Raw genomic sequence first — 26219 nt, 5'->3', positions numbered from 1 at the left:
CTGGAATATCACTCAGTACGTCTCCTAATTGATCATAGAAAGCTCTTCTTTCATTCTCACCCAGACCTGTTTGGGGAGCATACACACACACAACATTCAATACCTCTTTATCAATTACAAATTTCACTGAAATCATTCTATCACTCGTTCTTACAACTTCTACTACGTTATCTTTCATTTCACTATCAGCAATTATACCAACTCCATTTCTAGTGTTACTACTCCCTACATACCACAATTTGTATCCTTCACCTAGTTCTTTCGCCCTTTGTCCTTTCCACCTAGTTTCTTGAATACAAGCAATTTGGACTCTTCTTCGTTTGAGCGCATCCACTAACTCCAGACTCTTACCTGTAAGACTACCAAGATTCCAAGACCCTATCCTGATTTTTCTAACCTGTAATGGTGTTCCCCCTGAGATAGTCCTCACCCGGAGATCCGAAACGGAGGCTCATTTTACTTCCGGAACATTTTACCTCAGGAGATGCCATCATTTCAGTATAAGTTTTTATTGCGTTTGGAGAAGGTCTTTTCATTATTATGGCCTGAAAAGATTTTTGGATATTTGATGCCTGAATGCCTTTTCTATCAGCACCATACCCTGCCCTGCACGTTTAGCCAATACACCACCAATGCAACCAAAGTGCAGTATTACCCCACACCCGCCTGCATTTTTCTGTATAGGCCAGGATCCCTACTGTAAGGACTGCCCTATAAGCCAATGTATTGTTGCCCGTATCCCGCCGCTAGGAGGCACGTACTTTGGTTATTTCGGGATTTTTTGGCATACAACTAAAAATTTTATATTCGCCATTGGCGTGCATACAGGTAATATGACCTGTATGGTCGCCAGTGGTGAATATAAAATACATAATTGTATGCAGGGCCGCTCCGTCCACGTGTGCAATGTGTGCGGCGCACACACGCCAGCTATTAAGGGGCTCCACTAGAGTTGTTACAAAAATTTTACGCGGGTCAAAACAACACTTACCCTTTGCCGACCTTGCCACCCTGTAGGTATATCTCAACTTCAAAGGTAGGCACATTACGTATGAATTTATAATCTGCATAAACAAGAAAAATCTTGTAAAGACATGCAGCCAAAAAAACTTTAGGAGATAAAATATATCAACATTTACATTCATATGCTCAGTCCACATATTGTATGAAGTTCTGATGAAAGTTAACTTCGTTATCAAAATTTTACAAACAGCTGGGCTTAAATGCTTTACAAGAGTTAAAACAATTCTTGCTCGAGTTTCGGACAGATAGCAAATTTAATGAGATTATTACTACAGCAAATGAAACTGCGGAGAAACTGGATGTGGAGCCCAGTTTTCAACCAGCCACACAGTTACGGCGTCGGAAGAAAAGCAGACAGTTCGATTACGAACATAAAGATGAACCAATTTTGGATCCTACCTAAAGCCTAAAGATTTCCGAACTGAAGGCGCTAAAAGTGAATTTTTTATAAAATAACAATTTCATGTTTAATATGAAATGATTTAATGCTCGAATATATGAATTTTATGATAATAAAAGGCAGATATCAAGCACTGAATTTATTAAGTCCTGTCCAAGTCTATTTTTGCTCCTAGAGCATCATCAGGGGCGTTTTGTCAAATTAGGAAGGTATCGTTGTACTTCGATATGTACCTAGCGTAGTACCGGTATTTAATTTTTAATCTATTGGTCCTTTGTCCAGTGTGTGCTATATGTTAATTTCTGCCATTATTTAATTGAATCAAATGTTACGACATACAATCATACCTTCCAATTTCGCGACACGCCCCTGATGATGCTCCAGGAGCGAAAGCTGGGCAAGATTTAATAAAGTCAATGTCGATATCTGCCTTTTATTTCCATAATATTTTATGTTTACCTATATCTTTACTTTTTTATGTTGTTACGCCAAATATTTATTTTTATTTAATTATTTTAACTCATTTTATTTTCCTGTTGCATGTGTGATAATTTTTAGTTATTTTTGTTGGGCTGTAATAAATAATTGGTCAGTTTCATTTACAAATGCTCAATAATTGCCTCTTAAAATCCACCAAAATTCATTTGCATATCTCAACCAGTTTTAGAGCAATAAATAAATCGTCAGTGTGTAAGAAAAAATTCAACATCCGGTATTTCGGAAACGAAGCATTTGCAGACATATGCTTATAAATCAAACGGTCATTATTATTCATGCAGAATTACCCCTTAAAGTTTGTGGCACTTATTTAGAAACACCGTGTATTGATGAAGAACATGGCTAGTTGTCAAAGTACCTAACTTTTTCATTAGCCAACAAAAGTGAATGAATCAAAAGGCAGAATGTTAAGAAAGGCTAAGGCTACAATTGAGTTTTAATTTCAATATTTTTTAAATGCTAGAATATTCCACAGGGTGTTACGAACTTTCAGGAAGAAACACAGTATTATTGTTACACCCGGTATAAAATGGCATTTACCTGTTCAGCAACACTATTACTACATCCATATTCTTAGACAATAAGGCTATAACATATTAAAAAAATCACTAAAATCGGACAACAGGTTTAGGAGATTCGAGACATCAAAAATGACCCATTTTTAAGGTGTCCCGATTCTTTTGGCCAGGAGTGTAGTTATAATTCTGAACTCATAATAAGTGGGTAACATCTTTTAATTTGGTCTTATCAAATGCCTTCCCAGTAAACATAAATATGCCGATTTGTTGTATTCTAATAATTTAATTGATTGGTAGGAAATACATAAAAGGATACATTTATTTATATTAAATCAAACTGACAAACTTACAGAAATGTAAAAAATGTTATTTATATTATAATATAGTCCACAGTACATCATCGTTTTTCAGAAATGATTACAAAAGTCTTAAAAATGGTTTTAATTGCTTCGTTTGAATTAGTCTACCACTTTTGAAAAATTTCAAAGAGCAGGTTGGGCGCGTTTCAGCACGCCCCACGCCTAAACCTGTAGCTCTAACGCGGTTAGGTTTAATTGCAAAGCTATAATTTTTAATTTTAATCCAAAGATTATGCGTTAGAATAAAATAAATTATTTTTGTCGGACAAAAAAAGAGTCGAATATGACACCCTCAAGATGTCACTCTAGCGCGGTATAGTTTTGTTATTACAAAACTCTTAATTTTCAATTGAAAGTATTGATAAATTACTAACTATTGTCGACCTCTTGTCCGACAAATTTACAGTCTCGTTTATTTAGTCGAACAACGTAAATTCGTCATCCCGGCGAAAAGTCACTAACTGACATTTTGTGAAAAAACTCATTAATTTCACCGATCGAATGAAATTCACTATATCTTTCTATTATAAAAGTCACTACTTGCTAAATGTGTTTCTAAATGATTATTTCTGTGTGGTGAAAAATCACTAACCCGTTAATACAGAAAATATTAAGTAGCCAAAAATACCTGACTTAGTAACTTTTTACATACGAATAATTTGTAGAGATATGCGTTAAAACTCATTAATGGCACTTAGTGACTTTTTCCATAATAATTTTTTTTACATGTTTATTAGGCAATCTGTTATAACATATAACAATAGGCACATTTTATCTTAGAAATAATGACATGAAGAGAGATTGTGACCAGCGTCACACATCTCTACAGAGATAATATTAAATTACTGTATTACATAAATATATTAACTTAGCTACTGTAACAATGTTAATGTCTATGCGGTAAATCTAATGGTGTCTGTCTCTTTAACCGCCTTGTTTCCTGACTGTTGTCTAACAAATTAATTGCAAGCACATTCGCGTGGCTTTCAAGACGTACGATGTATTTTGCACTTAACTCCACTATCACTTCACTGACGGTTTTCGTTTCCAGATCATTGTAAATATCCCTGTTAGTAACAAACCACGGAGCATCGATTATTGAACGTAACACCTTGGACTGGAATCTCTCAATTATGGATACATTCGACTTGGATGCTGTTCCCCAGAGCTGCAGACCATATGCCCATACTGATTTGAATATTGTGTTGTAGACTAGCAGTTTATTTCTTGTCGTGAGCTTAGACTTACGCCCTAGAAGCCAATAATGCTTACTAAATTTTATGCCCAGTTGTTTCCGTTTGTTCCATATATGGGTTCTCCAGGTTAATCCCCTGTCCAAGTGCATGCCCAGATATTTTACAGAGGTAACTGAGGGAATTGCCTTATTATTTATTGTTACTGTAGGTGATTCACCGTGACATTTTGTAAAAACAATATGGTTTGATTTTTGTTCATTCAATTTAATTCTCCAATTTTGTGCCCAAGTATTTATTTGTCCATAATAATAAACCACTGCTGTGTTTGATTTTACTCTTCTATTTCTCAGTTATTGATATGCAGTTAGTGAGTGAACACATATTATTTTTCTAAAAAAATATTCCTTGGTGACGTTACTTGTTAGTATTGTTATAACAACTGATTGTTGAAGTTTAATAGTTAAACATATATAATTCTGTTGGGAATAATGATGAGAATACACCTCTAAAGAAAGTTTTTTCCCGATGTAGAAAAGCTGATCCCTCTAAATGGTCAAAAAATATTGAGAAGAATAATAAGTTTAACTGTTTGCCCTATAAAACAACGAAGTGTGTAAGGGTATAAAGGTTCCACAACGAGTAAACTGTCGATCTTGTAAATTTAAATCTAGTCAAAATTTTTCGGAAATGGATAGGATCAGCATTTGTAAAAAGTACTGGTCTCTTTCTAATTATAAAAGAAAGAAAGATTTCATTTTAAAAATGGTTCAAACAAAAGAACCGGCAAGACCTTTGGCAAATGTTTCAAATAATAAAAAGAGAAAGTGCAGCAGAGCATACTTTCTTATAAGCAATGAATATGAAGTCTGTCTGAATTTCTTTTTTCATTTTTCTTTCTGCAATTTTTCATTTTTCGTGTCGAAAAAGGATCAAGGTACCCTCTGTAGTAAATTTAGGGACGCAAAACAAATAGATTCTGTAATACCTGAATTAGAACAAAAATACAATGCCCACTTAGAAAGAAAAAGGCAGGCCACAATTGCTAAAGAAAAAGATGAGATCCGATCTGAAAAGTGACTTACAGAGTGTTCTTCAAATACCGACTGGTGAAGAATATCTGTTATATTACTGTCGTAAACTCTGCCTTTATAATTTCACTGTTTATGAGTCACGGTTTCCAAATGAAGCATATTGCATGCTGTGGTCTGAGGTGAATGGTAAAAGAGGCAACAATGAAATTGATACAGCTTTAATGCAGTGGATTAATGGACTTCCAAAGAATATTACAGAGCTTTCATTGTTTTCAGACACATGTGGGGGTCAAAATCGCAATCAGCACATCTCTTCGCTTCTGCTGTATTTGACCCAAACTACTCATATTGAAATCATAGAGCAGAAATACCTAGAATTCGGCGATTCTTTCATAGAAGTTGACAGCATGCATAGGGTCATTGAAAGGGAAAAAAGGCATGTGTCTGTTAGTTCTGTTATGGAGTGGATGAACATACTAAAAAAGGGTAGATCGAACAGAAACAAAAGCTCCGACAATCCCCACCCTGTCAAACAGCTGCATTTTTCTGATATCTTGGACCTTAAAGACCTCTCAAAACGCACAATTAAAAATCGTCTGAAAATCTTTGCGATATGGAAATGCCAATCCAGACATAATAAAATTTCGCTACAGTCACACAGAGTCCTACATTGTACTAAATGTACACGGAAGAGGTCGACAAAATTGTGTGAATGAAATTAAAGCTTACAATCAACTGCGGCCTATTTGTAACCAGAAAAAGGAGAATTTGATGAAATTATGTAAAAAAGAAATTATACCAGAGAAACTGCATGGATAGTAGGTATGCTTCTCTACCAACAGCCAATAATATACCAGATACAATAACCGAGCCAGCCGTTGCATAGGCGTAACTAGGGGGCGGTTTTGGGGTTATAACCCTCCCCCCCCATTTGGATGTACTTTGGGCTCTATACGTTTAACACCATTACTATTCCATACCCCCAGAGACCATCAAGTTGTTGTAACCCACGCCCCCTTAGGATCATCCTGGTTGCACCTCTGAGCCGTTGAGGATGACGAAGAAGAGGAACTTTTTTGATATTTTTTTTATTTTAACTTATTACGATGTTTTATGTAATAAATATAATAATATGTAATAATTATATTATGTATTATGTAATAAATAGTTATTACCAAAATTCATTATTGTTGTTTATGCAAAAGATCACTAACTGATAGTATTGCACAAAATACATAGTAGAGTAGCTTCAAAGTATTAGTAACTTCAGATTAATAAATATAACAGCAGTAAATACACCTTAAACCAGTTTGTGATAGAAAATTTTAAAAACCTGATTTATAGTGAAGATTTTATATTTACCTTCAAATATCTCCATAACAATAAAATGTTAGTTAGTGACTTCTCACCGGGATATGACGATATGTTAATTATGGCAGGTTATGTTTTGCGATTACAAAAGTCATAATTTAACTTTTTGTTAGATCCTTGTTGTAGTACTGTTCGGTAGTTTGGTGCCCTTACTATCAAAACCATATCGATACGGTCGAGATGATCCAACATAAATTTTTACGTTACTGCGCATTCAAATCTTATCTAACTATAGTTAACCATGATTACTCAACTGTTGAATCCCATCTCTCTCTACTTCCTCTCAGATTACGTCGTGACATCTCTGGTGCAATATTTCTACATAACGTCGGTCTAATAAGCAAATTGCCTAAGTCACAAATCGAAAATTTTACAGGAGAGACAAAACACTGTGGAACTTGCCATGTCCAAAAAACAACAACAGTATTAAAAAAGAAAATTGCCTAACTCCGTGAAATACATAATTGACCAAAATTAATTAAACAAAATATTTACACAAATGTTTTTACTTATTATACTATATCTTAAGGGTGTCCCGGAAAATAGTGCGTTCCTTTAAGGTATGTAGAGAATACACAATTTAGAACAAAAAAGTCCTATACCATTTTTTTCTTAAGTTAACCGTTTCCAAAAAAAAGATAACATTGTTTTCCATATACCTGTATTTTAATGTTTAGAAATTTTAATAAACCGGCAACATCGTACGCACTACGGAATATTAACAGATAATAAGAACTCGTTTGTGATTTACAGTATTTAAAATAATCCAACCTAATAGTATTTATGTATCATTTTTACTATTTGTTTACTAAAATTATTTTTTTGAAATGTATTGAAATACTTATTGCATAATTTTAAACGAATTACACATCTTTTAACATAAAAAACAAATCTTTTAACTGAACAAGGATTATGTATTTAGTAAGCTCTAAAGGTGTTGAATGCTGAGGGCTTTAACTGAATGACATAGTTTACAGTGGAACTTAAATAATTAAGTTGTACTTACTTGAAAATAATTATTATACCGAATAGATGTTCAAAGTATCCCACTTTCACAAACACCATTCATACGACGAGAAATACCGGCAAAACATTTTTAAAGAAATAATTATAGTATGCCTCTCCATTCAGTGATCTGCCATAAATAATCAACATAATAATATAATAGGTAATACACTCACGATTCGAAAACATTTTCGGCATTGACACTAAACAGGATTCTTTAAAACTATCTGTTTACTATCTGTCTTCTAACTATTTACATGGAACTGTCTATGCTTAAATTTGCGTACTTCACATAGTTGTCAGATTTAAATTTGCATACCAAAATGTATTTTAATTTTTTGGTCAAACGGTTGCATTTAGAAAAAAATTTTATAAGAGTTTTTTGTTCTACATGGTGTCTTCTACCTATACCTTTAAGGAACGCACTATTTTCCGGGACACCCTGTATATTAATAACAATATCATATTTATTTACTTACATTTTCTAACGTTTTCAATCAAAACAACTTCAGAAACACTGTTACATGCAAGTGAACACGTGATCAAACAATGGACATAGGCAATATTCGTATGAATGTGAACAGAACGTTGGATTTCAGCAAAATTTGTTTAGCGAAATTGGCGCGAAATAAAATAATAACGGCGGTTTTGGGAATTGCCAGGCTGTAGCTTTTACCGTCTACTACTAGATGACACCAAAAATCACTTTTTGCAAAAAATGGACTTGGACAATTTGCGTATTAGATCGACGATAAGTTGATTAACGCACAAATTGATTGTCCAAGTCTCTTAAGCCAAATTGATTGTAATGTTCTCTATCAGGCCATGCGCTATCATAAAACATTGAGTGTCTCTTACCACAGAATATCCTATGGTTTTCATAGCCCAGTCGATAGGTATATGGGATTATTGAATAGTAGTAATGTTGATGTTTTCAATATTTCATTGGATCAACTGAAGAGATCTCTGGCTTTATGATGTTCACTGTTGTAAAAACGTCTGTTTCGTTATTGTCAATACGTCTTGTTAAATTTACTGTTATATGATATATTTGTTACATTTTATATTTTACATATATTGTGATTGTTTGTATTATTGCATTGTATCTTCTTGTGAGAACTACTTTTATTGTGTTGATGCTAGTTATTATTATTATTTACTTTATAATTACACTATGAATGAGGTTTTCCCGTATGATTAATAAATAAAATAAAATAAATCATTTTTGAAAAAGCATGATGTACTGTGGACTAATAGTTCTTATTAAATAAAAGATCTACTGTCTTGTAGTAGTCGGTGCATCTCTAGCTGGCCAAGACCTCTTGAGAGCATCCATGAATTTATTGTCCGGTGCTTTTTCGAAAGCATGGACATTCAAAGCATCCAAATCCAGGTCGTTTCTTTGCAGACGCTTCTTAGTCACATCACTGGCCAGTTTATGTTGGTTGATATCCAGCAACATAGTGGGACCTAAAACAATGGAACGTGAAAATTTAGCATTTCGCCATTTCGCTCATCCAGAAGAAAAGTGACACAACTCAAAAAAATGCAAAATGCAAGTTATATTGTTAAATTAACTCCACTTTACTAGGAAAAGTGTCACAGATGTTTACTCCCAACTTCGTAAGATGGCGGTAGTGTCACTATTCATTTGACGGTGAAATGAATATTTTTATTCTGGAACAATGACAGTTTCCGGTTATGCTCTGATGTTCGACGTAAATGTATCGTTATTTATCACGAAAGCTGTTATATTTCTAGAAGTGTCCTACGTATGTTTCCTTAATGTTTAAAAAAGTGACCAATATTTTAAGAGAAAAGTGACATAACACAAAATGTTAATATTTTTCTTTGTTAAATCAGATATCATAGTTTTTTATTTGTTTTGCTGCTCATAAAGTATCTGTTCGTTCCATAGTAACAGTGTATTATTAATATCATCACTTTATCTCTTTTCTCGATTATTAGATTTTATTGTATAGTATATAAATTATTGTAATCACGGTTATCCAAGAAGATTCAAAACCTTAACCAAATAGCCACGTCGTTCGTTGCTGGTGACGACACCGCTGTCAACTAATGTTTACATCCAGTACACAATGTGGTATAAGAATAAACGGTAGATGTAGAACTGGAGGACAATAAGTGGAGCCAATTTTTTTAAAGTTTAGTGCGTGTGGGGTCTGCTAGTTGGACACAAATAAAAGGGCAAAAAAATTTAACAGAGATAAGACATAATCTTTACAGTCAACCAGATCGACCATGTTTTAATTGAGAAAAACAAAGAACACTGCCTAACAAAGGTGAGAACATATAGAGGACCCGATATGGACTCAGATCACTATTTGGTCGGAATATGGATGAAACAATTAGTACCAACTCTTCGAAACAAAAAGAGATTAAAATACGAAAGAAACAAATCAATCAAATTACAGACAGAATGTGAGCAAACGTTGTATGGAAAAATTATTAACAACAAATTAGAGAGCATAGTAGATGAATGGAATGTAGAATGCATGTAGGGAACATTAAAAGATTTAATTAAAGAAGCAGCAAATATTTCCAGCACCACTGACAACACAAAGAAAAAACAAAAAGAATGGTTTGATGAAGAATGTGAACAATCATTGGAAGCACGGGCCAAGCTACGATTAAAAATGATGACTCAAAGAACAAGAGAAGCGCAGAAAAATTACACTAAACAAAGAAATAGAACCAAAAAAATACTACGAGAAAAAAAAGGAAACATTATGAAGCTAAACTGAAAAATATAGAGGAAAGCTACAAAAATGATCAAATCAGGAACCTGTACCAAGGGATAAAAAATGAGAAAAGAGGGCACCAACAGAAAACTGTACATTATAAAGACAAAAATGGAGAAATGATTATGGGTGAACCAGAGATATTAGAACGCTGGAAGCAGTACTTTGATGAGCTTCTAAATGGACCTGAAGAGACAGACGATAATAACGAGGAAACAGAGGATCTAGTAAATGAAATACAAAATCAACAGAGTGAAGAGCAGGCTCCGACTATAAGCGAAATTCAGAATATCATCGATAAATTAAAAACGAACAAAAGCCCAGGAAGCGACAGCATAACGGCTGAAATGATTAAATTTGAGGGAAATCAGTTAGTAGATAAAATCCTTAAACTAATTAATAATATATGGGAACAAGAAATACTACCTGAGGAATGGACAGAAGCAATACTGTGTCCTATTCACAAAAAAGGAAATGTGGCTGATTGTCAGAATTATCGAGGCATAGCGCTGCTAAACATAACATATAAAATATTGGCTATGCATATTAAAAACAGATTAACAACGAAGGTTGATAAAAGCATAGGAGCATATCAATGTGGGTTCAGAAAATGCAGAAGTACTGTGGATCAGGTCTTCACACTATGAGAAATACAGACTGAAAGTTACGAATGTAATAAAAACACCATGGTTCTTTTCATTGACTTTAAAAAGGCTTTGAAGAAGCGAATTATTCACAGCATTGCAAGACATGGACGTTTCTCCAAAGCTTATTAGAATTATAAAATTAACTCTCCAAAGAACAATGAATAAAGTCAAGATAAACAATACTATAACAGAAAGCTTTGAGGTCAAACAAGGAGTGCGGCAGGGTGATCCATTATCGTCTATAATGTTTAGCATATTACTAGAAAAGGTATACACAAACAAACATTAATAGAACAGGTCTGATCTACCTCAAAAAACATCAGTGCTTGGCATTCGCAGACGATTTGGTAATCTTGACTAGGGTCAAAATAGAACTTATAGAAACAGTCATGAAACTCAAGGAGAGGGCAGCAACCAAAGGATTGTATATAAACGAAGTAAAAACAAAGTATATGGAATGGACAAATAAGCAATTCGTTCGGAGGCAATACATAATAATGACAACAGAGAAGGGAACACAGTATAAATTCGAAGAAGTTGAGAGATATGAGTACTTAGGAACTGTCTTCACAAGAGATCCTAACTGTGAAGAAGAAATACAAAAGAGAGTTATGTCGGACAACCGATATTTGCTCTTAATGGATTGTTAAGTAAAAATATATCACGAAGAGCAAAACTAAGAACTTACAAGACCGTAATAGGGCCGATAGTAACGTATGCTTCTGAAACATGGGTCACAACAAAAAAACACCAAGAGTTGTTATTAGTTTGGGAGAGGAAAATACTGCGCAAAATCTTCAGTGGGAAAAACTTAAATGGACAATGGGTAAGAAGAACAAATAAGGAACTAGCTGAGCTCTATCAAGATCCTAACATACTAGCAGTAATTAAGGCGCAAAGACTTAGATGGTTGGGCCATGTACAGAGGATGATTCCATCTAGAATTCCCAGAATGGTACTATCTAGTGCATTGGCAGGGAAAAGGCGAAGAGGAAGACCGAGGTCACGATGGAGTAATGGAGTTAGAGAAGATATGAGAAAAATTAACGTAAGGAACTGGGAAAGAAAAGCGACTGACAAAAGGGAGTGGAAAAGAATAGTACATCAAGCCATGAGTCTACTAGGCTCGTAGTGCGTACATATTATTATTATAAGACATAATCTTTGGATTTGTGGTTTAGAATAATTTCTGAAAATGAACAAATGAATTGACTAAAACTAAATTTATGACTAATCTGATTCCTAGCAGACAGCCGATTATATGTGAACAAGAAATAGAACTAGTGGAAAAGTACATTTACTTTGGTCATGAAATCAGAATTGGTAGAGATAACAAAACATGCGAAATAAAAAGAATATTAGGTCTTGCTTGGGCAGAGTACGGAGCGCTGAGAGACATATTTAGGAGCAGTATACCGATCATTTAAAAAGACAAGTGTTCTACCAGTAATGACATATGGAGCAGAGACATTGATCCTAACCAAGGCAACAGCGTCGAAAATGAGGGTTGCTCTGCGAAAATGAGGCGTATGAAAAGATCCATGATTGGTGTAACCCTACGGGATACAGACCAAGGCGCATCTGTAAAATTATTAGTACATTTGGACATTGAGAGGTGAATTTTTTTGCAGAAATTGCTTGAAAATAACTCAAATAATAATATTTGAGTTATCCTCCATCTCAAAAAGGTCCGGAAAATTGTATAATCAAAATGTCAAAAAATGAAGGAAAAATTCGATTTTTGAAGTTATACTTCTTTAGGCGCGATTGAGAGTAAAATTTCATAATTCTGAGCGCATGCGCACACAGACAGTATGGTATAAATGTTATACGGGATCTGATTGGATGTTAAAATCATCTGTCAATAATTGTTCAATATGGAGATTTTGGATAAACAAATTATTGTTGTGCATATTAATTTTTATTGTTGTGATGGCAGAGAAAAATGCAAGTTTATAATATTGTAATGACTTTTTAAATAGTTTTTAAAAGCGACAGGTACGTAATAATTGTAAATGTTTCAGTATCCTAATAAAACATTTCATAGGTAGGAACTACCTATTTGGAAAATTTAAAAAGAAGCTACTAAAATAGTATGTAATGCTTTGATTTACATAATTTGATTACCATCAAAATGTCTATCAATATTCACCCAATATATTGTTTTCTTACTCTATGTTTTGTTGTATTCTAATATTTCTTTCAATTCTAAATAATTTCGTCAGAAACCGTCAAAAGTTTAATACGTTTAGTTAGTTGATCTTCGCACATTATGACACATCGTCTCCGTGGGTAAAAGTTTAAGGTGAATGAATTTCAATACTAACTGCGCTGATAAGCGGGTTCGAACCCCAATGGAAACTTTTATTTTTTTTTATACATTTTATGATTGTAAGTTTATTATATAATTTTTTTTTCAGAAAATACGTATTTGGTTAAAATTTTTTCCTACATTGTTCAGAAATCATTTGTGGCATTTTTCAATGTGTTTGTTTGTGTGTGTTTTATTCTTTTATTATTTTAATTTTTGGCACTGTTTTAATAAAAATTTTTGAGTAGTAATTATTAAAATTAGTTTAATATTTAAATAAAATATAAATAAACTGTTTAAAGCATATTAATTTCGTTGAAATCATATAATATAAGTATAACTTCTTACGTGCATACAAAGTACACACACATTCTTTTTTTTTCTTCGTTTTTTGATTAATTTTTCCTTCGTTTTTTGATTATAACTTTAAAAGTATTCATTTCCGAGAAAAGTTGTACTGATGTAAAAGTTGCGTAATTAAATTTCCTACAATATAGAATTAGTTAAAAATTTAAAAAATAGTCACCCTTGTTGCAAAATAGCAATAATTGCAAAAAACCGTACGAAAACAAGTATTCGCATTTTACGTTTTTCATCCATTTATGCTACACATAGGACCTTCATCTTTTACCCAGAAAAACTTTATGATACAGTAAAGCAATACTGTAAATTTTATTAAGATCGGTTCAATATATTTTGCAAAATAAATTTTGCAATCCAGCTTTCGCAAAAAAAATTCATTTTTTTTTTTCAAAATATTACAGGACTAAAAATAAAGGATCCCCCAAACCGACGCGAAACTTTTGCGACGCGAATTTTTCGTTGCGGAACATTCGCAGGCGAAACGGTAGCGGACAAGGCTTTCCCACATTGGCGCGGAACCTGACGCAACTGTTCGCCATGCAAATATGAACAAATTATAATTTTAGGGCGGTCTTTTCATCTCCGGATAACTAATTAACGAGAAGTTTATCTGACAGATATTTAATAAAACTGTTAGATAAACTTCCCGATAACTACATAGTTACCCGGAGCACAATGGAAATAACGGCAACCGCATTGCTGACCAGCTATCTAGGAAGGCAGTAGGCGTAAGAGTTTTAGGCCTGCTGATCTTTTTGGCTGGTCAATTACAACAATCTAGGAAATTGCCAAAATGTCACTCCCGCACGCAAACCGTGAAAAGATGGGAACAAGGGCCTGAATGTAGACTTGTAAGGGAACACTAACGAACCTTGAGAGGTCAGCATCAGAAAACTACTTGAGAATGACCAGGAAAAATCTACGCTTGACAGTTGGTTTTTTAACTGATGTTATCTTTATTGATGTTATTATCTTTATTTCATAATCATTAATCAAATATTATTTCTGAGAATGGATGACTAGTTCATGAAAATTCATGCATTTTTACTAATTTAAAATATTCATTTTAATTCAATCATTTTCTCCTAATTCTAACCCTATACTATCCTAGATTTTAACCTTTTTCTTATATTTTTCTAATCTTTACTTAAATCATATATTATAGGATATTGTTTCACAATTTCAATGAGTTTTTCTGTAACAGACATTTTAATTCACGCGAAACTACAACGGCAGCGGAAAAAACCGTGCATGCAGCGTTTCATGAAAACAACGCTGATCTATCGCGACCGTTGCGGATACCGCCCCAACTAGTGTGAACACGCTCATAAGTCGCCGTGCCTATCGATTCGCCGCGATTCCGCGTAGGTTGCGGCTGCGAAAGTTTCGCGTTGGTGTGGGGGATCCTTAAAGCAGATAGCAAGTTGAAATTTTTTTTTGCGTATAGAAATGTACTGTACCTTTTATTTGCAATTTGTAATATTAAAATCGATTAACTACCACGGCGTCAGGAATTTTTTTAAATAAACATTAATTATTGGTGCTACGCGCAGGACAGCGGATAGTTTGCTCTGATTGGGCATTCCAATGACCTTTGATAATGACTGATACATTTTAATTTTTATTACGTTTCGATATAAATAAATAAATTTGTTTATTGCAAAATAAAAACACATACTCTATCCTTTGAAATAACACTTTTTTTAGCTAAAACTTGCTTTGTTCATATATTTTAACTTAGAGAATAAAAGTTTATTATTTTTAAACATATGCAATTATTTAAACAATATTTCACAAACAATAATAAAATTAGTTTGATTTTTGTGGAATTAAAATATTAAAATACAACAAAATATAAAGTAAGAAAATAATATATTAGATAAAGATTTGAAGAAATTTTGGTGGAAATCAACTTGTGTGAATCGAACACCACTGTCTTGCGCGTAGCACGAAAAATTAATGTTTATTTAAAAAATCTCCTGACGCCGTGGTAATTAATCGATTTTAATTTTGCAAATTGCAAATGAAAGGTACAGTCACTTCTATAATCAAAAAAAAAATTCAACTTGATATCTGCTTTACTTTCAGTCCTGCAACATTTTAAAAAAATGAATTTTTTTTGCGAAAGCTGGATTTATTTTGCAAAATCTATTAAACCGATCTCAATGAAATTTACACTGTTGTTTTACATCATAAAGTATTTCTTGGTAAAAGATGAAGGTCCTAAGTATAGCATAAATGGTTGAAAAACGTAAAATGCGAATACTTGTTTTTGTATGTTTTTTTTTGCAATTATTGCTATTTTGCAACAAGGGTGACTATTTTTTAAATTTTTAATCAATTCTATATTGTAGGAAATTTAATTACGCAACTTTTATGTTAGTACAACTTTTCTCAGAGATGAATAGTTTTAAAGTTATAATCAAAAAACCAAAAAAAAAAAATCGAATTTTTCCTTCATATTTTGACATTTTGATTATTTAAACAATGTTCCGGACCATTTTGAGAGGGAGGATAAGTCAAATATTATTATTTGATTTATTTTCAAGCAATTTCTGCAAAAAAATTTGAGTCACCTCTCAACGTCCATCTCAAAACAGATGCGCCCTGGACTAATAAAATAAGAAATGAAGATCTCAGACAAAGAACTGGTATCACAGATATTATAGAACGTGTCACCAAGCTCAAATGTAATTGGGCAGGACACATCTCCAGGCTGAAGGGCTCAACGAAAGCTAATGGATTAGAGACCAAGGGAAGATAAACGCAGTAGAGGAAGGCCACCTACGAGATGGACAGATGATATCAGGCGGATTAGTAAAAACTGGCAACAATCAGCACAAAACCGTGAAATGTGGAACACGTGTGTGCAGCAGTGGACGTAAATATTTGTTCACATTTCAACTGGCAGGAAAAATATTGTTCTGGGTGCAGTTTATATCCCTCCAGGGTCACCGGTGACTGTATATGAAGAATTTTCCTCGGCGGCCTCAGATCTTGTGGGTGTTTATACAAATTGTGAATTTGTGATTTGCGGTGATACCACAAGCTATCTGGGTTAATTCCGAGGATGGTTTGCAGGTTGAGGGAGCAGCATCTATAACATCCGCTAATATTTTGTGTGCCTTAAGCTAACTATCTTAACCTTAAGCAGGTGAATTCCTTATCAAATAGTTTTGGTGTGTTTCTAGATCTTATTTTTTCAAATATGTGTAGTGTTGTAGTTAATTATGCTTCTGAAAACCTGTCCACCATAACAGAGCATCACCCAGCATATGAGTTTATCATCCCTCTTAAAAGTGATTTAGATTTAAAATATGACGTTTTTTACTACGATTTTAAGAACTGTGATTTTAATGCTATTAACAACTATTTAGCTAGCATATCCTGGGATCATGCACTTGATCATGGTGACATTAACAAATGTGTGGAATATTTTTATAATGTTTTGTACTCTGCTATTGATCATTTTGTCCCGATTAAACATTTTAAGTCGTCTAACTTTCCATCTTGGTTTAGCAGGGAATTACAGAGGCTAATCATTGATAAGAAAAAAGCACATTGTAAATTTAAGCAGACTAGGAATTATGAGGACTATCAATTATTTTCACAAAGTAGAGATAGATGTAAAATTTTACGCAATGAATGTCACAACAACTACATAATGAGAATAAATACAGAATTGTCCGTTAACCCTAGTCTGTTCTATAAACATGTGAATAATTTACGGAGATCATGTGCATATCCTAATAGTATGTTTCTTGATAATGAGACTGCCGACAGTGGTCAAGAAATTGTAAATTTATTCTCAAAACATTTTGCTTTATCATATAAAAACAATGATGGGGATATTCCTGACTATAACTTTAATTATAGTTTGGATCTTAATACAGTGCAATTTTCTTTAACAGAGGTCTTTGATGGTATAAATAGTTTGCAGAGTAGGTATTCACATGGCCCAGATGGTATTCCCTCTGTGCTGCTGAAGAAATGTGTTTGTATGTTGAGCCAACCCTTGCTGCATGTGTTTAACTTGTCCATTTCCACTGGTATTTTTCCCGACTTTTGGAAAGTCAGCTTTCTTACACCTATCCATAAAAGTGGCAATAAGAGTGACGTTCGTAACTATCGAGGGATTAGCATACTATCAGCTATTCCTAAGCTTTTTGATAAATTATTTTCCACCCATCTATCCTGGCACTGTCGCAAAATATTAAATGACGAGCAGCATGGATTTTCTCAAGGTAGATCCACCGTGACCAACCTTTTAACGTATCAGTTTGACCTGTTGAATGCCTTTGAGAGCTCCAAACAGGTAGACAGTGTTTACACGGACTTCTCGAGGGCATTCGATAGAGTTAGTCATAAACATATTGTTGCCAAACTAAGTGCAATGGGTTTGGGTGAGAGCCTTGTAAGATTTTCTTATAGTTTGTTAACTGGGCGTACTCAGTTCGTTCGGATTAACAATTACTTATCTAGCGAGATTCAGGTGCTTTCAGGTGTTCCACAGGGGTCTCACTCAGGCCCTGTCTTGTTTAACTTGTTTATTAGAGACCTGAGTACTATAATATTACATTCTGCACTTCTGGCCTTTGCGGACGATTTCAAATTTTATAAGGTTATTGAGTCCGAACTAGACACTGTACTGCTACAAAAGGATCTAAATAACTTATGTGTATGGTGTACTGATAATGGTCTGGAATTAAATGTTAAAAAATGCTTTAGTATTACCTTCAGTCGCTCTAACAATACCATTGTAAAAACGTATATATTGAACAATACTGTTATTGAATCTGTGGACTGTATTAAAGACTTAGGTGTTTTGTTTGACAAAAAATTAACTTTTATACCACATATTACAGACATGATTAATAAGAGTATGCGAAATCTTGGATTTATAACACGTAATAGTTCTCAACTGTCACCGAATTGTTTTTTAAGGTTATATGTTTCTTTTGTGCGCTCATTGCTGGAATATGCCTCAATTATATGGTCACCTTACTATGATTGTCACATTAGAAATATTGAGTCCGTCCAGAAAACATTTCTTCGTTCTTTGGCATTTCGAGCTCATATCAATATTTGTCAGGGTTTTAACATTAATTATGATCTGGTTAATCAAACATTTAAATTGGATAGCTTGGAAGTAAGAAGGGCTAAATCAGATTTAACAATCATTTATAAAATATTAAATGGTCTATATCATTGCCCAACTATCTTACAAGCTATAAGCCTCAATACTGTCCAAAGATGGGTTTCCCCAATTTTTCTCGCATACCTTATCATAATACGAACTATTGCTTTTACTCCCCATTGTCACGCACCTTGCGTCTAATTAATCATAATCAAAACAGTCTTGATCCATTTGTGGACAGTCTTCGTGTATTTAAAAGAAGCATACATAATTCAGTAACTGAAGTAAAGCACTAAGTTCCTATAATTTATTAATTATTTATTATTGTTACTAATTTAATTTTGTTGGTTTTTATTGTTGTCATTGTTGTTATTTTTATTATCTTTTGTTATTTGTTATTTTAGGTTAAAATTGGTTATCTTTACTGTTTACCATAATATTTCATTTTTTTTTTATACATTTTTTGTAAATTGGCTCTGCCGTTTATTGAATAAATAAATAAATAAATAAATAAATAAGTTGGATGATGTGTACTAAATATCTGCATACTTACCAAGAGTTGTCCCTGTTTTTGAACCAGGATTTTCAATTATCAAACTATTAAAAAAATTGCTGAAATCATCTTGTTTGATTTTTTCCTTTGGACATTTCGGTTCCTCGAACTTATGTGGGACTGCGTAATCCCCATACGGCAATTGAGTCATTGTGAGGCATTTTGGCTTATAGTCCAAATTGGGGATGAGGGCAAAATACTTTGGCTTATTTCCTCTAGCATAGACTCTTTTACATATACCATATTTATTCGTTTCTGAGAGAACCTTTACCAAGTGGGTAAATGCTTGAAAAGCTGGAAAAAGAAACAAATAGATTTATTTATTTTACTTTATATGTACAGCATTTTAAATTCAGCAATATCTACAATGTGTCCTAGTCTAAGATCCGAATATAGATCGACCTGCACCCATATAAAATCATGTCATACCTATCGTTAAAAGGGGGGGCGTAGGGGTTGAAATCAACATTTCAAGCACATTTTAAAAAAAAAAGTAAAACCGGGCAGCCCTATACTTTATTACCAAAATGTTAGAGGACTAAGAACTAAACTGTCTGACCTCAGCTTGAATGTCAGCAACTGTTCCTATGATATCATTATCTTAACTGAAACCTGGCTCACACCTGAAATTACGGATGCTGAACTTCGGCTTCTCAACTACAATATCTACAGAACCGACCGCTCTAAGAACTCCAGTGTCTTCAGTAGAGGTGGGGGAGTATTGATTGCCATTAAGAACTCAATTCCTTCTTATCAAATTCAGTCTGATCCTTCTATTGAACAGTTGTTTGTTCTCTTTAATAACAAATCTATAATCGGTACAGTATATTTTCCACCTAAATCTAAACTGCTAATGCAGTTTGCCACTCAAAATCACAAATGATCATTCATCTGGTGAAGAGTATTATTATGACTTTGTTCATGCTGACTATGCAGCAATTCGTTCTTCCCTTGAAGCAATTAATTGGGATGGTGCACTTCAAGGAAAAGAGCTCTCTGACATGGTTTCTGTATTTTACGACATTTTTTATTCCATCATTGATCGTTTTGTTCCGCTAAAAAAAATCTGTGATAAGAAATATCCATGCTGGTACTCCTCTGAGCTGAAAAAGTTGCTTCACGAGAAGAAATCAGCGCACAAGATATATAAGAGCACAAGGTGTCCAGAAAGTTATGCAGCATTTAGTAACTTAAGAACTAGATGTAAATTTTTATCAAGACAGTGTTATGCTGATTACATTCAACGTACCGAATATTCTATTGTTAATAACGTTAAATCCTTTTGGAAATTTGTAAGTAGTAAAAGGGAAAATAACGCTATACCTAATACAATGACTCTTGGAGATCGTACTGCCTTCAATGGAACTGATATTGCTAACCAATTCTCTTCCGTCTATACTAACCAATCCTTACATACGCATGTAATCCAGATTTCACCTTTGGTTAATCTGTCTAATTATCACAATGAAATTTCAAAAATCTACGAAAAACTGTCTGAACTCAATACCAACAAAGGTCCTGGTCCTGATGGAATTCCCCCCACTTTCCTTAAAACATTCAGCTTCATTCTATCTCGCTCACTTTTTTATGTATTTAATAAGTCTTTATTAACAGGGGAATTTCCAGACTACTGAAAAAACTCTTATGTCACTCCAATACATAAATCAGGTCGAAAATCGGATATAGGTAACTATCGTCCCATTTGTATTCTTAGTGCTATTCCTAAAGTTTTTGAGAGCATTATTTCCGATTATTTAAGTTATGACTTCTCGCCAATTATAGGGGCCCAACAATTTGGATTTTCATCCAAAAAATCAGCAGAATTGGGTCTCATAACATATGTTGATTTTTTGACAGATGCTCTTGAGAGGGGTTTACAAGTTGACTCTGTGTATACTGACTTTTCCAAAGCTTTCGACAAAGTTAACCATGAGCTCTTGATTCATAAATTTTATTTATACAGAGTTGATGGCCTTATATTGAAGTGGCTCAAGAGCTATCTTACGCAAAGATCACAAATTGTCAGGGTTAATCATCACTATTCTCATACCATCTCTGTTACCTCAGGTGTACCACAAGGATCACACTTGGGACCTCTGTTGTTTAATATATTTATCAATGATTTAATACCCTGTTTCCAAGTAAGTGAAACTTTGTTATTCGCTGATGATTTAAAATGTTTTAAAATAATCACATGTGAGGCTGATTCACTTAGTCTACAAGGTGATATTGATCGCCTATCTAACTGGTGTATGCAAAATGGTATGTGTTTGAATGCATCCAAATGCCATATTCTTCGTTTCCACCGAACTCATCATCCAATCATCTTCGAATATAGTATAAATAATCTGACCTTACATTCTGCCTCTGAAACTAGGGATCTAGGTGTGATCCTTGACTCCGCCCTTAGCTATAAATCACACATTTTCAGTACAATACAGAAGTCTATGAAGATGCTTGGCTTTATAAAAAGAACCACCAGAGACTTTACAAACATCTCAGCTATTAAATCCCTTTATTTCTCCCTGGTTAGATCTCATTTCGATTACTGTTCCACAATTTGGTCCCCCTATTACTTTACTCATAAACTGAAACTTGAGGCTGTCCATCACAATTTTCTGAAATATACTGCCACTAAGATGCATGTATACTACGACTATTCTGTATTAGAGCGCATACTGAACTTACCTCCTCTTGAGGTACGCAGAAAACAAAGAGACTTAATAATTTTATTTAAAATTATCAACGGGCTGTGTAACTGCCCCGAGCTTCTCTCCAAAATATCTCCATTTGTCCCCAGTCGTTCGACTAGGCAGGTGCAAACCTTTCATGTCTCTTTTCATAGATTGAATTATTCTTACAACACATTTATTCCTCGAACTCTTCGATTAGCTAACTCATTAAATAACCTTGAAATTTTTAATATATCAGTTTCCCGCTTTAAAAACCATATTTCTTCCCTAACTTTTTAATATTTCCGGCCAGAGCTTTTGTATTGTGATTAGTATTACAGGACCTGTATGTATTAGATAACTCAAAACCGTTATACCTTGGAACATTTCTGAATTGATTTAAGTGATATCTTTTGTTTGTAATTGTACTGACCTAATGTTATCTTATTCTTTTTTTTTTTTTTCTTTTTTGTAACTGTACTACTCATAGCATTATTTTTTCTCAAACCACTTTATGTTATATTATGATAATTTATGTTATATAATTGGTTAACATTAATGTTATATAATTGTATAATTATGTTATATAATTTAGAACACTAACATTTATATCTGAATAGGGCTTGCCCGTGAATAAATAAATAAATATGTAATGTTCTTTTTTCCTTTAACTTATTAGCTTTGTTATCCAATATATATTATAATATTTGTTCTTCGTGTTGACACTGTTTATGGTTTTGCTTTTGCATTAGTAATATTTTTTTTGTAACAATATTTTCTGAATTGGAAATAAATAAATAAATTACTAACCTTCAGCGTTAAATTGATCGGGTAAAACATAAAATGTCTCGCCTCTTATGATTGTTTCAGGGAAAAATTTCTTATCACTGAATCCGATAATATCAAAACATCTATCAGTCTCTGTTCTAAACATATTGTCATCTACTATCATAAACTTTCCGTGACGTTGAATACCTCTTACAATTTCATCTTCTTTAACTATCACATCTCGATTTTCAGCCAGGGTTCTGACATAACTCCTTGAGGTTGAAGAAATGAGTTTCAAGTGGATCAGTTGGTCACTCCTATACAAGATAAATATGCCTATTAATACACTCATCAAAATAATCTAGGGGACCAAAAGAAAATGCTAAATGTTAACTAATATCAAAATATGTAAAATAATTCACCTAAATATTTTAAAAGTAGTCGCTGGAATGGAGAGCTTGGTGCCAAATGATAATGGTAGTTTCCAAGGCTGACCACCTGGTGAATTTTTGTAACTGAACAACAGATTCAGACCAATTTTAGTATTACACATAACACCGTTCCTGATACCAGTTATGATCTTTTTGGCAGTAGCTAAATTTTGGTTACCAGGAGGCTAAAAAGAGAAAAAAAATTAAAAAATAGTGCGATAAAGAAATTAAGAATGTAATGAATATAGTTATCCATTGATAATATCTGTACTGATAAGTAAAAAGGACCTAACATGTTTGGTGTTCATCTTGAACAAACACCACATAGCTGGTACTACACTCCTGGCCAAAAAAATCAGGACACCTTAAAAATCGGTCATTTTTGATGTCTCCAATCTCCTAAACCTGTTATCCGATTTTAGTGATTTTTTTAGTATGTTATATAGACTAAGAGCCGTATAGGAAAAATTTGCTAATCATTTTAGGCACCATAAGATTCTATAACTTAAATAGTAGAACCTAAAAGAAAACGTTTGAACACTGTGCCGTCACTTTTCAGTGGCACATGCGTCGACAGTGCCGCATCAAACTTTTCACTTTTGGACCGGATAAATAAATTATTTTTAAATTGACGGTATTAAGACACAAGGAAGATATTAAAAATATAAGACATAAAAACTATATGCCGTACAAAAATAATGGTTCTGCAACATAAAAAAAAATTTCATTTTCCGCATATTTTCATTGATAAAAAAATTATAGAAAACTGTACGGCATGCATAATATTAAGTAAATATATATATTTTAAAGTTATATTTTACTATGCCGTATGAATCTACTGGCTCAAACAGTTTCAACCCTTATGCAAATTTTCTCATTTCAACCCCAATTGACAAAAATTATTTAGAAAAGTACGGCACTGATTTCAGAGTATTACTTATGCTCTAAAATGATGAAAAACATGAGTGACGTACAAATTATTTGGCAAAAAAATAATTATTCCATAATTTTGAGTGTTCTATACTAAATGCCATTTTTTGTAGTGAAAAATTATTATTTCCTGAACGGCATAAATTTTAGAAGCTAGTTATTATACTTTATAAACTGTATGTGAAAAGGCCATACTAATATATTGACATAAAAAAAAATGATGGTGAATACAAATAATTATTTTTTTTTTTTTCAATTTTAATATTTGGAAAATCCATTTCCCAGCTACTATAATAATATTTAATATCATATTTCCACATAGTTTTAGAATATTCTATGACTAATAATGACAAAAATGTTCATGCCATACATTTTTAACTATAGGGTTTCCCAAAATAAGTAGGACTTCCAAAGTAATTTTCATCACATTATGAACTCATACATTCCTGTACGGCACACACTTAATAACATTAACAACATCAAATGATGATGAAAAAATATAATGCCGTTCATTTTTAATGGAACATTTATATACAGTGGGGTTCAAATTTTGAATTTTCTCGATAACCCTGTTTTGTCAAAGTTCCAGGCATTCCTAATATGCACACAAAAATTTGACAAATGTTTACTGTTTTTCTCAAAATATGTTTAATAATGTAATTGATCCCAGTTAATGAATATTTAAATGTGCTATTTTTACTATTAACTGAAGCAGGTTCACACCAATGCACAGAATTCTCAGATTCGTGGCTTGAGGTTCCCCATAACAAAAATTATCAATCGGTACAATTTCAAATAATCCACATAAAGAAGGTATACCTAATCCTTATTGAACACGGTAATTTAGTTTTTTTTATATGTCGATTTAAGCTCTTACCTTAGTAGGAAAGTTGGTAATAACTGAAATGGTTGTCAAAGTTAAAGTTCTTTTATTTATTCTTGAATATTTCCTGGCAGGCATGGGACAAAAACACGAAATTTCGTAAGCGGGGTTTTTTGAAACGAGAAATCTAAATTCTCTACCAAAAATGATGTATTACCCAGAGGGCGCCACATACGTCTTTCAGCGCTCATTTAATACCTCCAATTTTTGTATTTTGTATCCCGCACTCTACATACTTTTTGAGTCAAAACTTTTATTCTCTTAATATTTTTACTTAAAATAGATACCTATATGTCTACTACATTCATTTCGCTAAACTCAACCGTTTTCGAAATAAACGAATTTTAAATCTGCGATACTACAGTAGTTATATCCGAAAAATAAACTTGAAACCATAACTGTAATTACACATACTTTCAAAGTTATGCATCATCCCTCTAATTCACGATGTTTACACTTTTATAAATCCGTATCTTTATCACATATTTAATGGGTCTTTTTTATAAAAAATATACTTTTTTTGGTTTTTTATTTTATTTGAATACCCATTTAATTTATTTAATAAAAAACGAGGGTAGGTCGTCATACAGGAAGTAATTATTATAATATCAAAGACTCCTACGATTTCCTGTATGACTACCTCTCCTTGTTCGTAAAATGGACTGCTCCGGACTTACTTAACCTAGCCACCAACTAACTCCAGTGCAGCTGTACCTATAAATGCAGTGAATTTTAAAAATATTCACAGAATTCCCGCGCATCGTTTTCTTTTAGGTTTTACTATTTAAGTTATAGATTCTTACAATACCTAAAATCATTAGCAAAATGGTTTTCATCCTTGATTATTTTTTTAATTAATAATAATATTATATATAATAAATAGAATATATAATATTCTTATATTTATACAATATTATTATATAAAAAAGGAGGTACTTTGTGTATACGAAATGTGTACGAACGTAAGAAGTTGCTTTTCTCTTGATGAATAACCAATCGCGCCTAAAGAAGTATAATTTAAATAAAAATTAATATCAATTACAATACAGTATAAACATTAATCACAGGAGATTTATAACCTAACCTAAAGTAAATTTAAAAACTTTAATCATACAAACTAGGAACATTAAATAAATAACAAACATTAACAAAAAATGTACAAAACACAAGGATATCAAGTTATCACGCACAGTTTTTAAGCTGAGCTTTAAATTTATTTGGAAAACTGTAACAATCTAAACCTTCCGAATATTGGTTAGCAAATCTAGGTGTTCTGGACATGAAGGAGTTGTGTCCGTAGTTAGTGCGATGCGGTCTAATGTAAAAAGGTTGAATTAGCCTCGTTTGTCTACTGGGAACAT

At 33.0% G+C, this 26219-nt stretch overlaps 1 protein-coding gene across 1 annotated transcript in view; it reads right to left on the bottom strand.

Annotated features, from left to right (window-relative positions):
- Positions 1–2740: 2740 nt before the first annotated feature.
- Positions 2741–26219, bottom strand: part of LOC114335162 (uncharacterized) — a 28035-nt gene continuing 4556 nt past the window's right edge. The window contains exons 2-5 of the mRNA XM_028285341.2: positions 23037–23230; positions 22657–22931; positions 19175–19468; positions 2741–8871 (exon numbers count right to left, since the gene is read on the bottom strand). Coding sequence (XP_028141142.1) covers positions 8678–8871; positions 19175–19468; positions 22657–22931; positions 23037–23230 — 957 coding nt within the window. The 3' untranslated portion in view covers positions 2741–8677. The remainder of the gene's footprint in view (positions 8872–19174; positions 19469–22656; positions 22932–23036; positions 23231–26219) is intronic.

This window comes from Diabrotica virgifera, chromosome 9, assembly GCF_917563875.1.
Source record: "Diabrotica virgifera virgifera chromosome 9, PGI_DIABVI_V3a".
NCBI classification, from domain to species: domain Eukaryota; kingdom Metazoa; phylum Arthropoda; class Insecta; order Coleoptera; family Chrysomelidae; genus Diabrotica; species Diabrotica virgifera.
The sequence above is the reverse complement of the archived record's forward strand: the minus strand, read 5'-3'. Positions and strand labels throughout refer to the sequence as shown.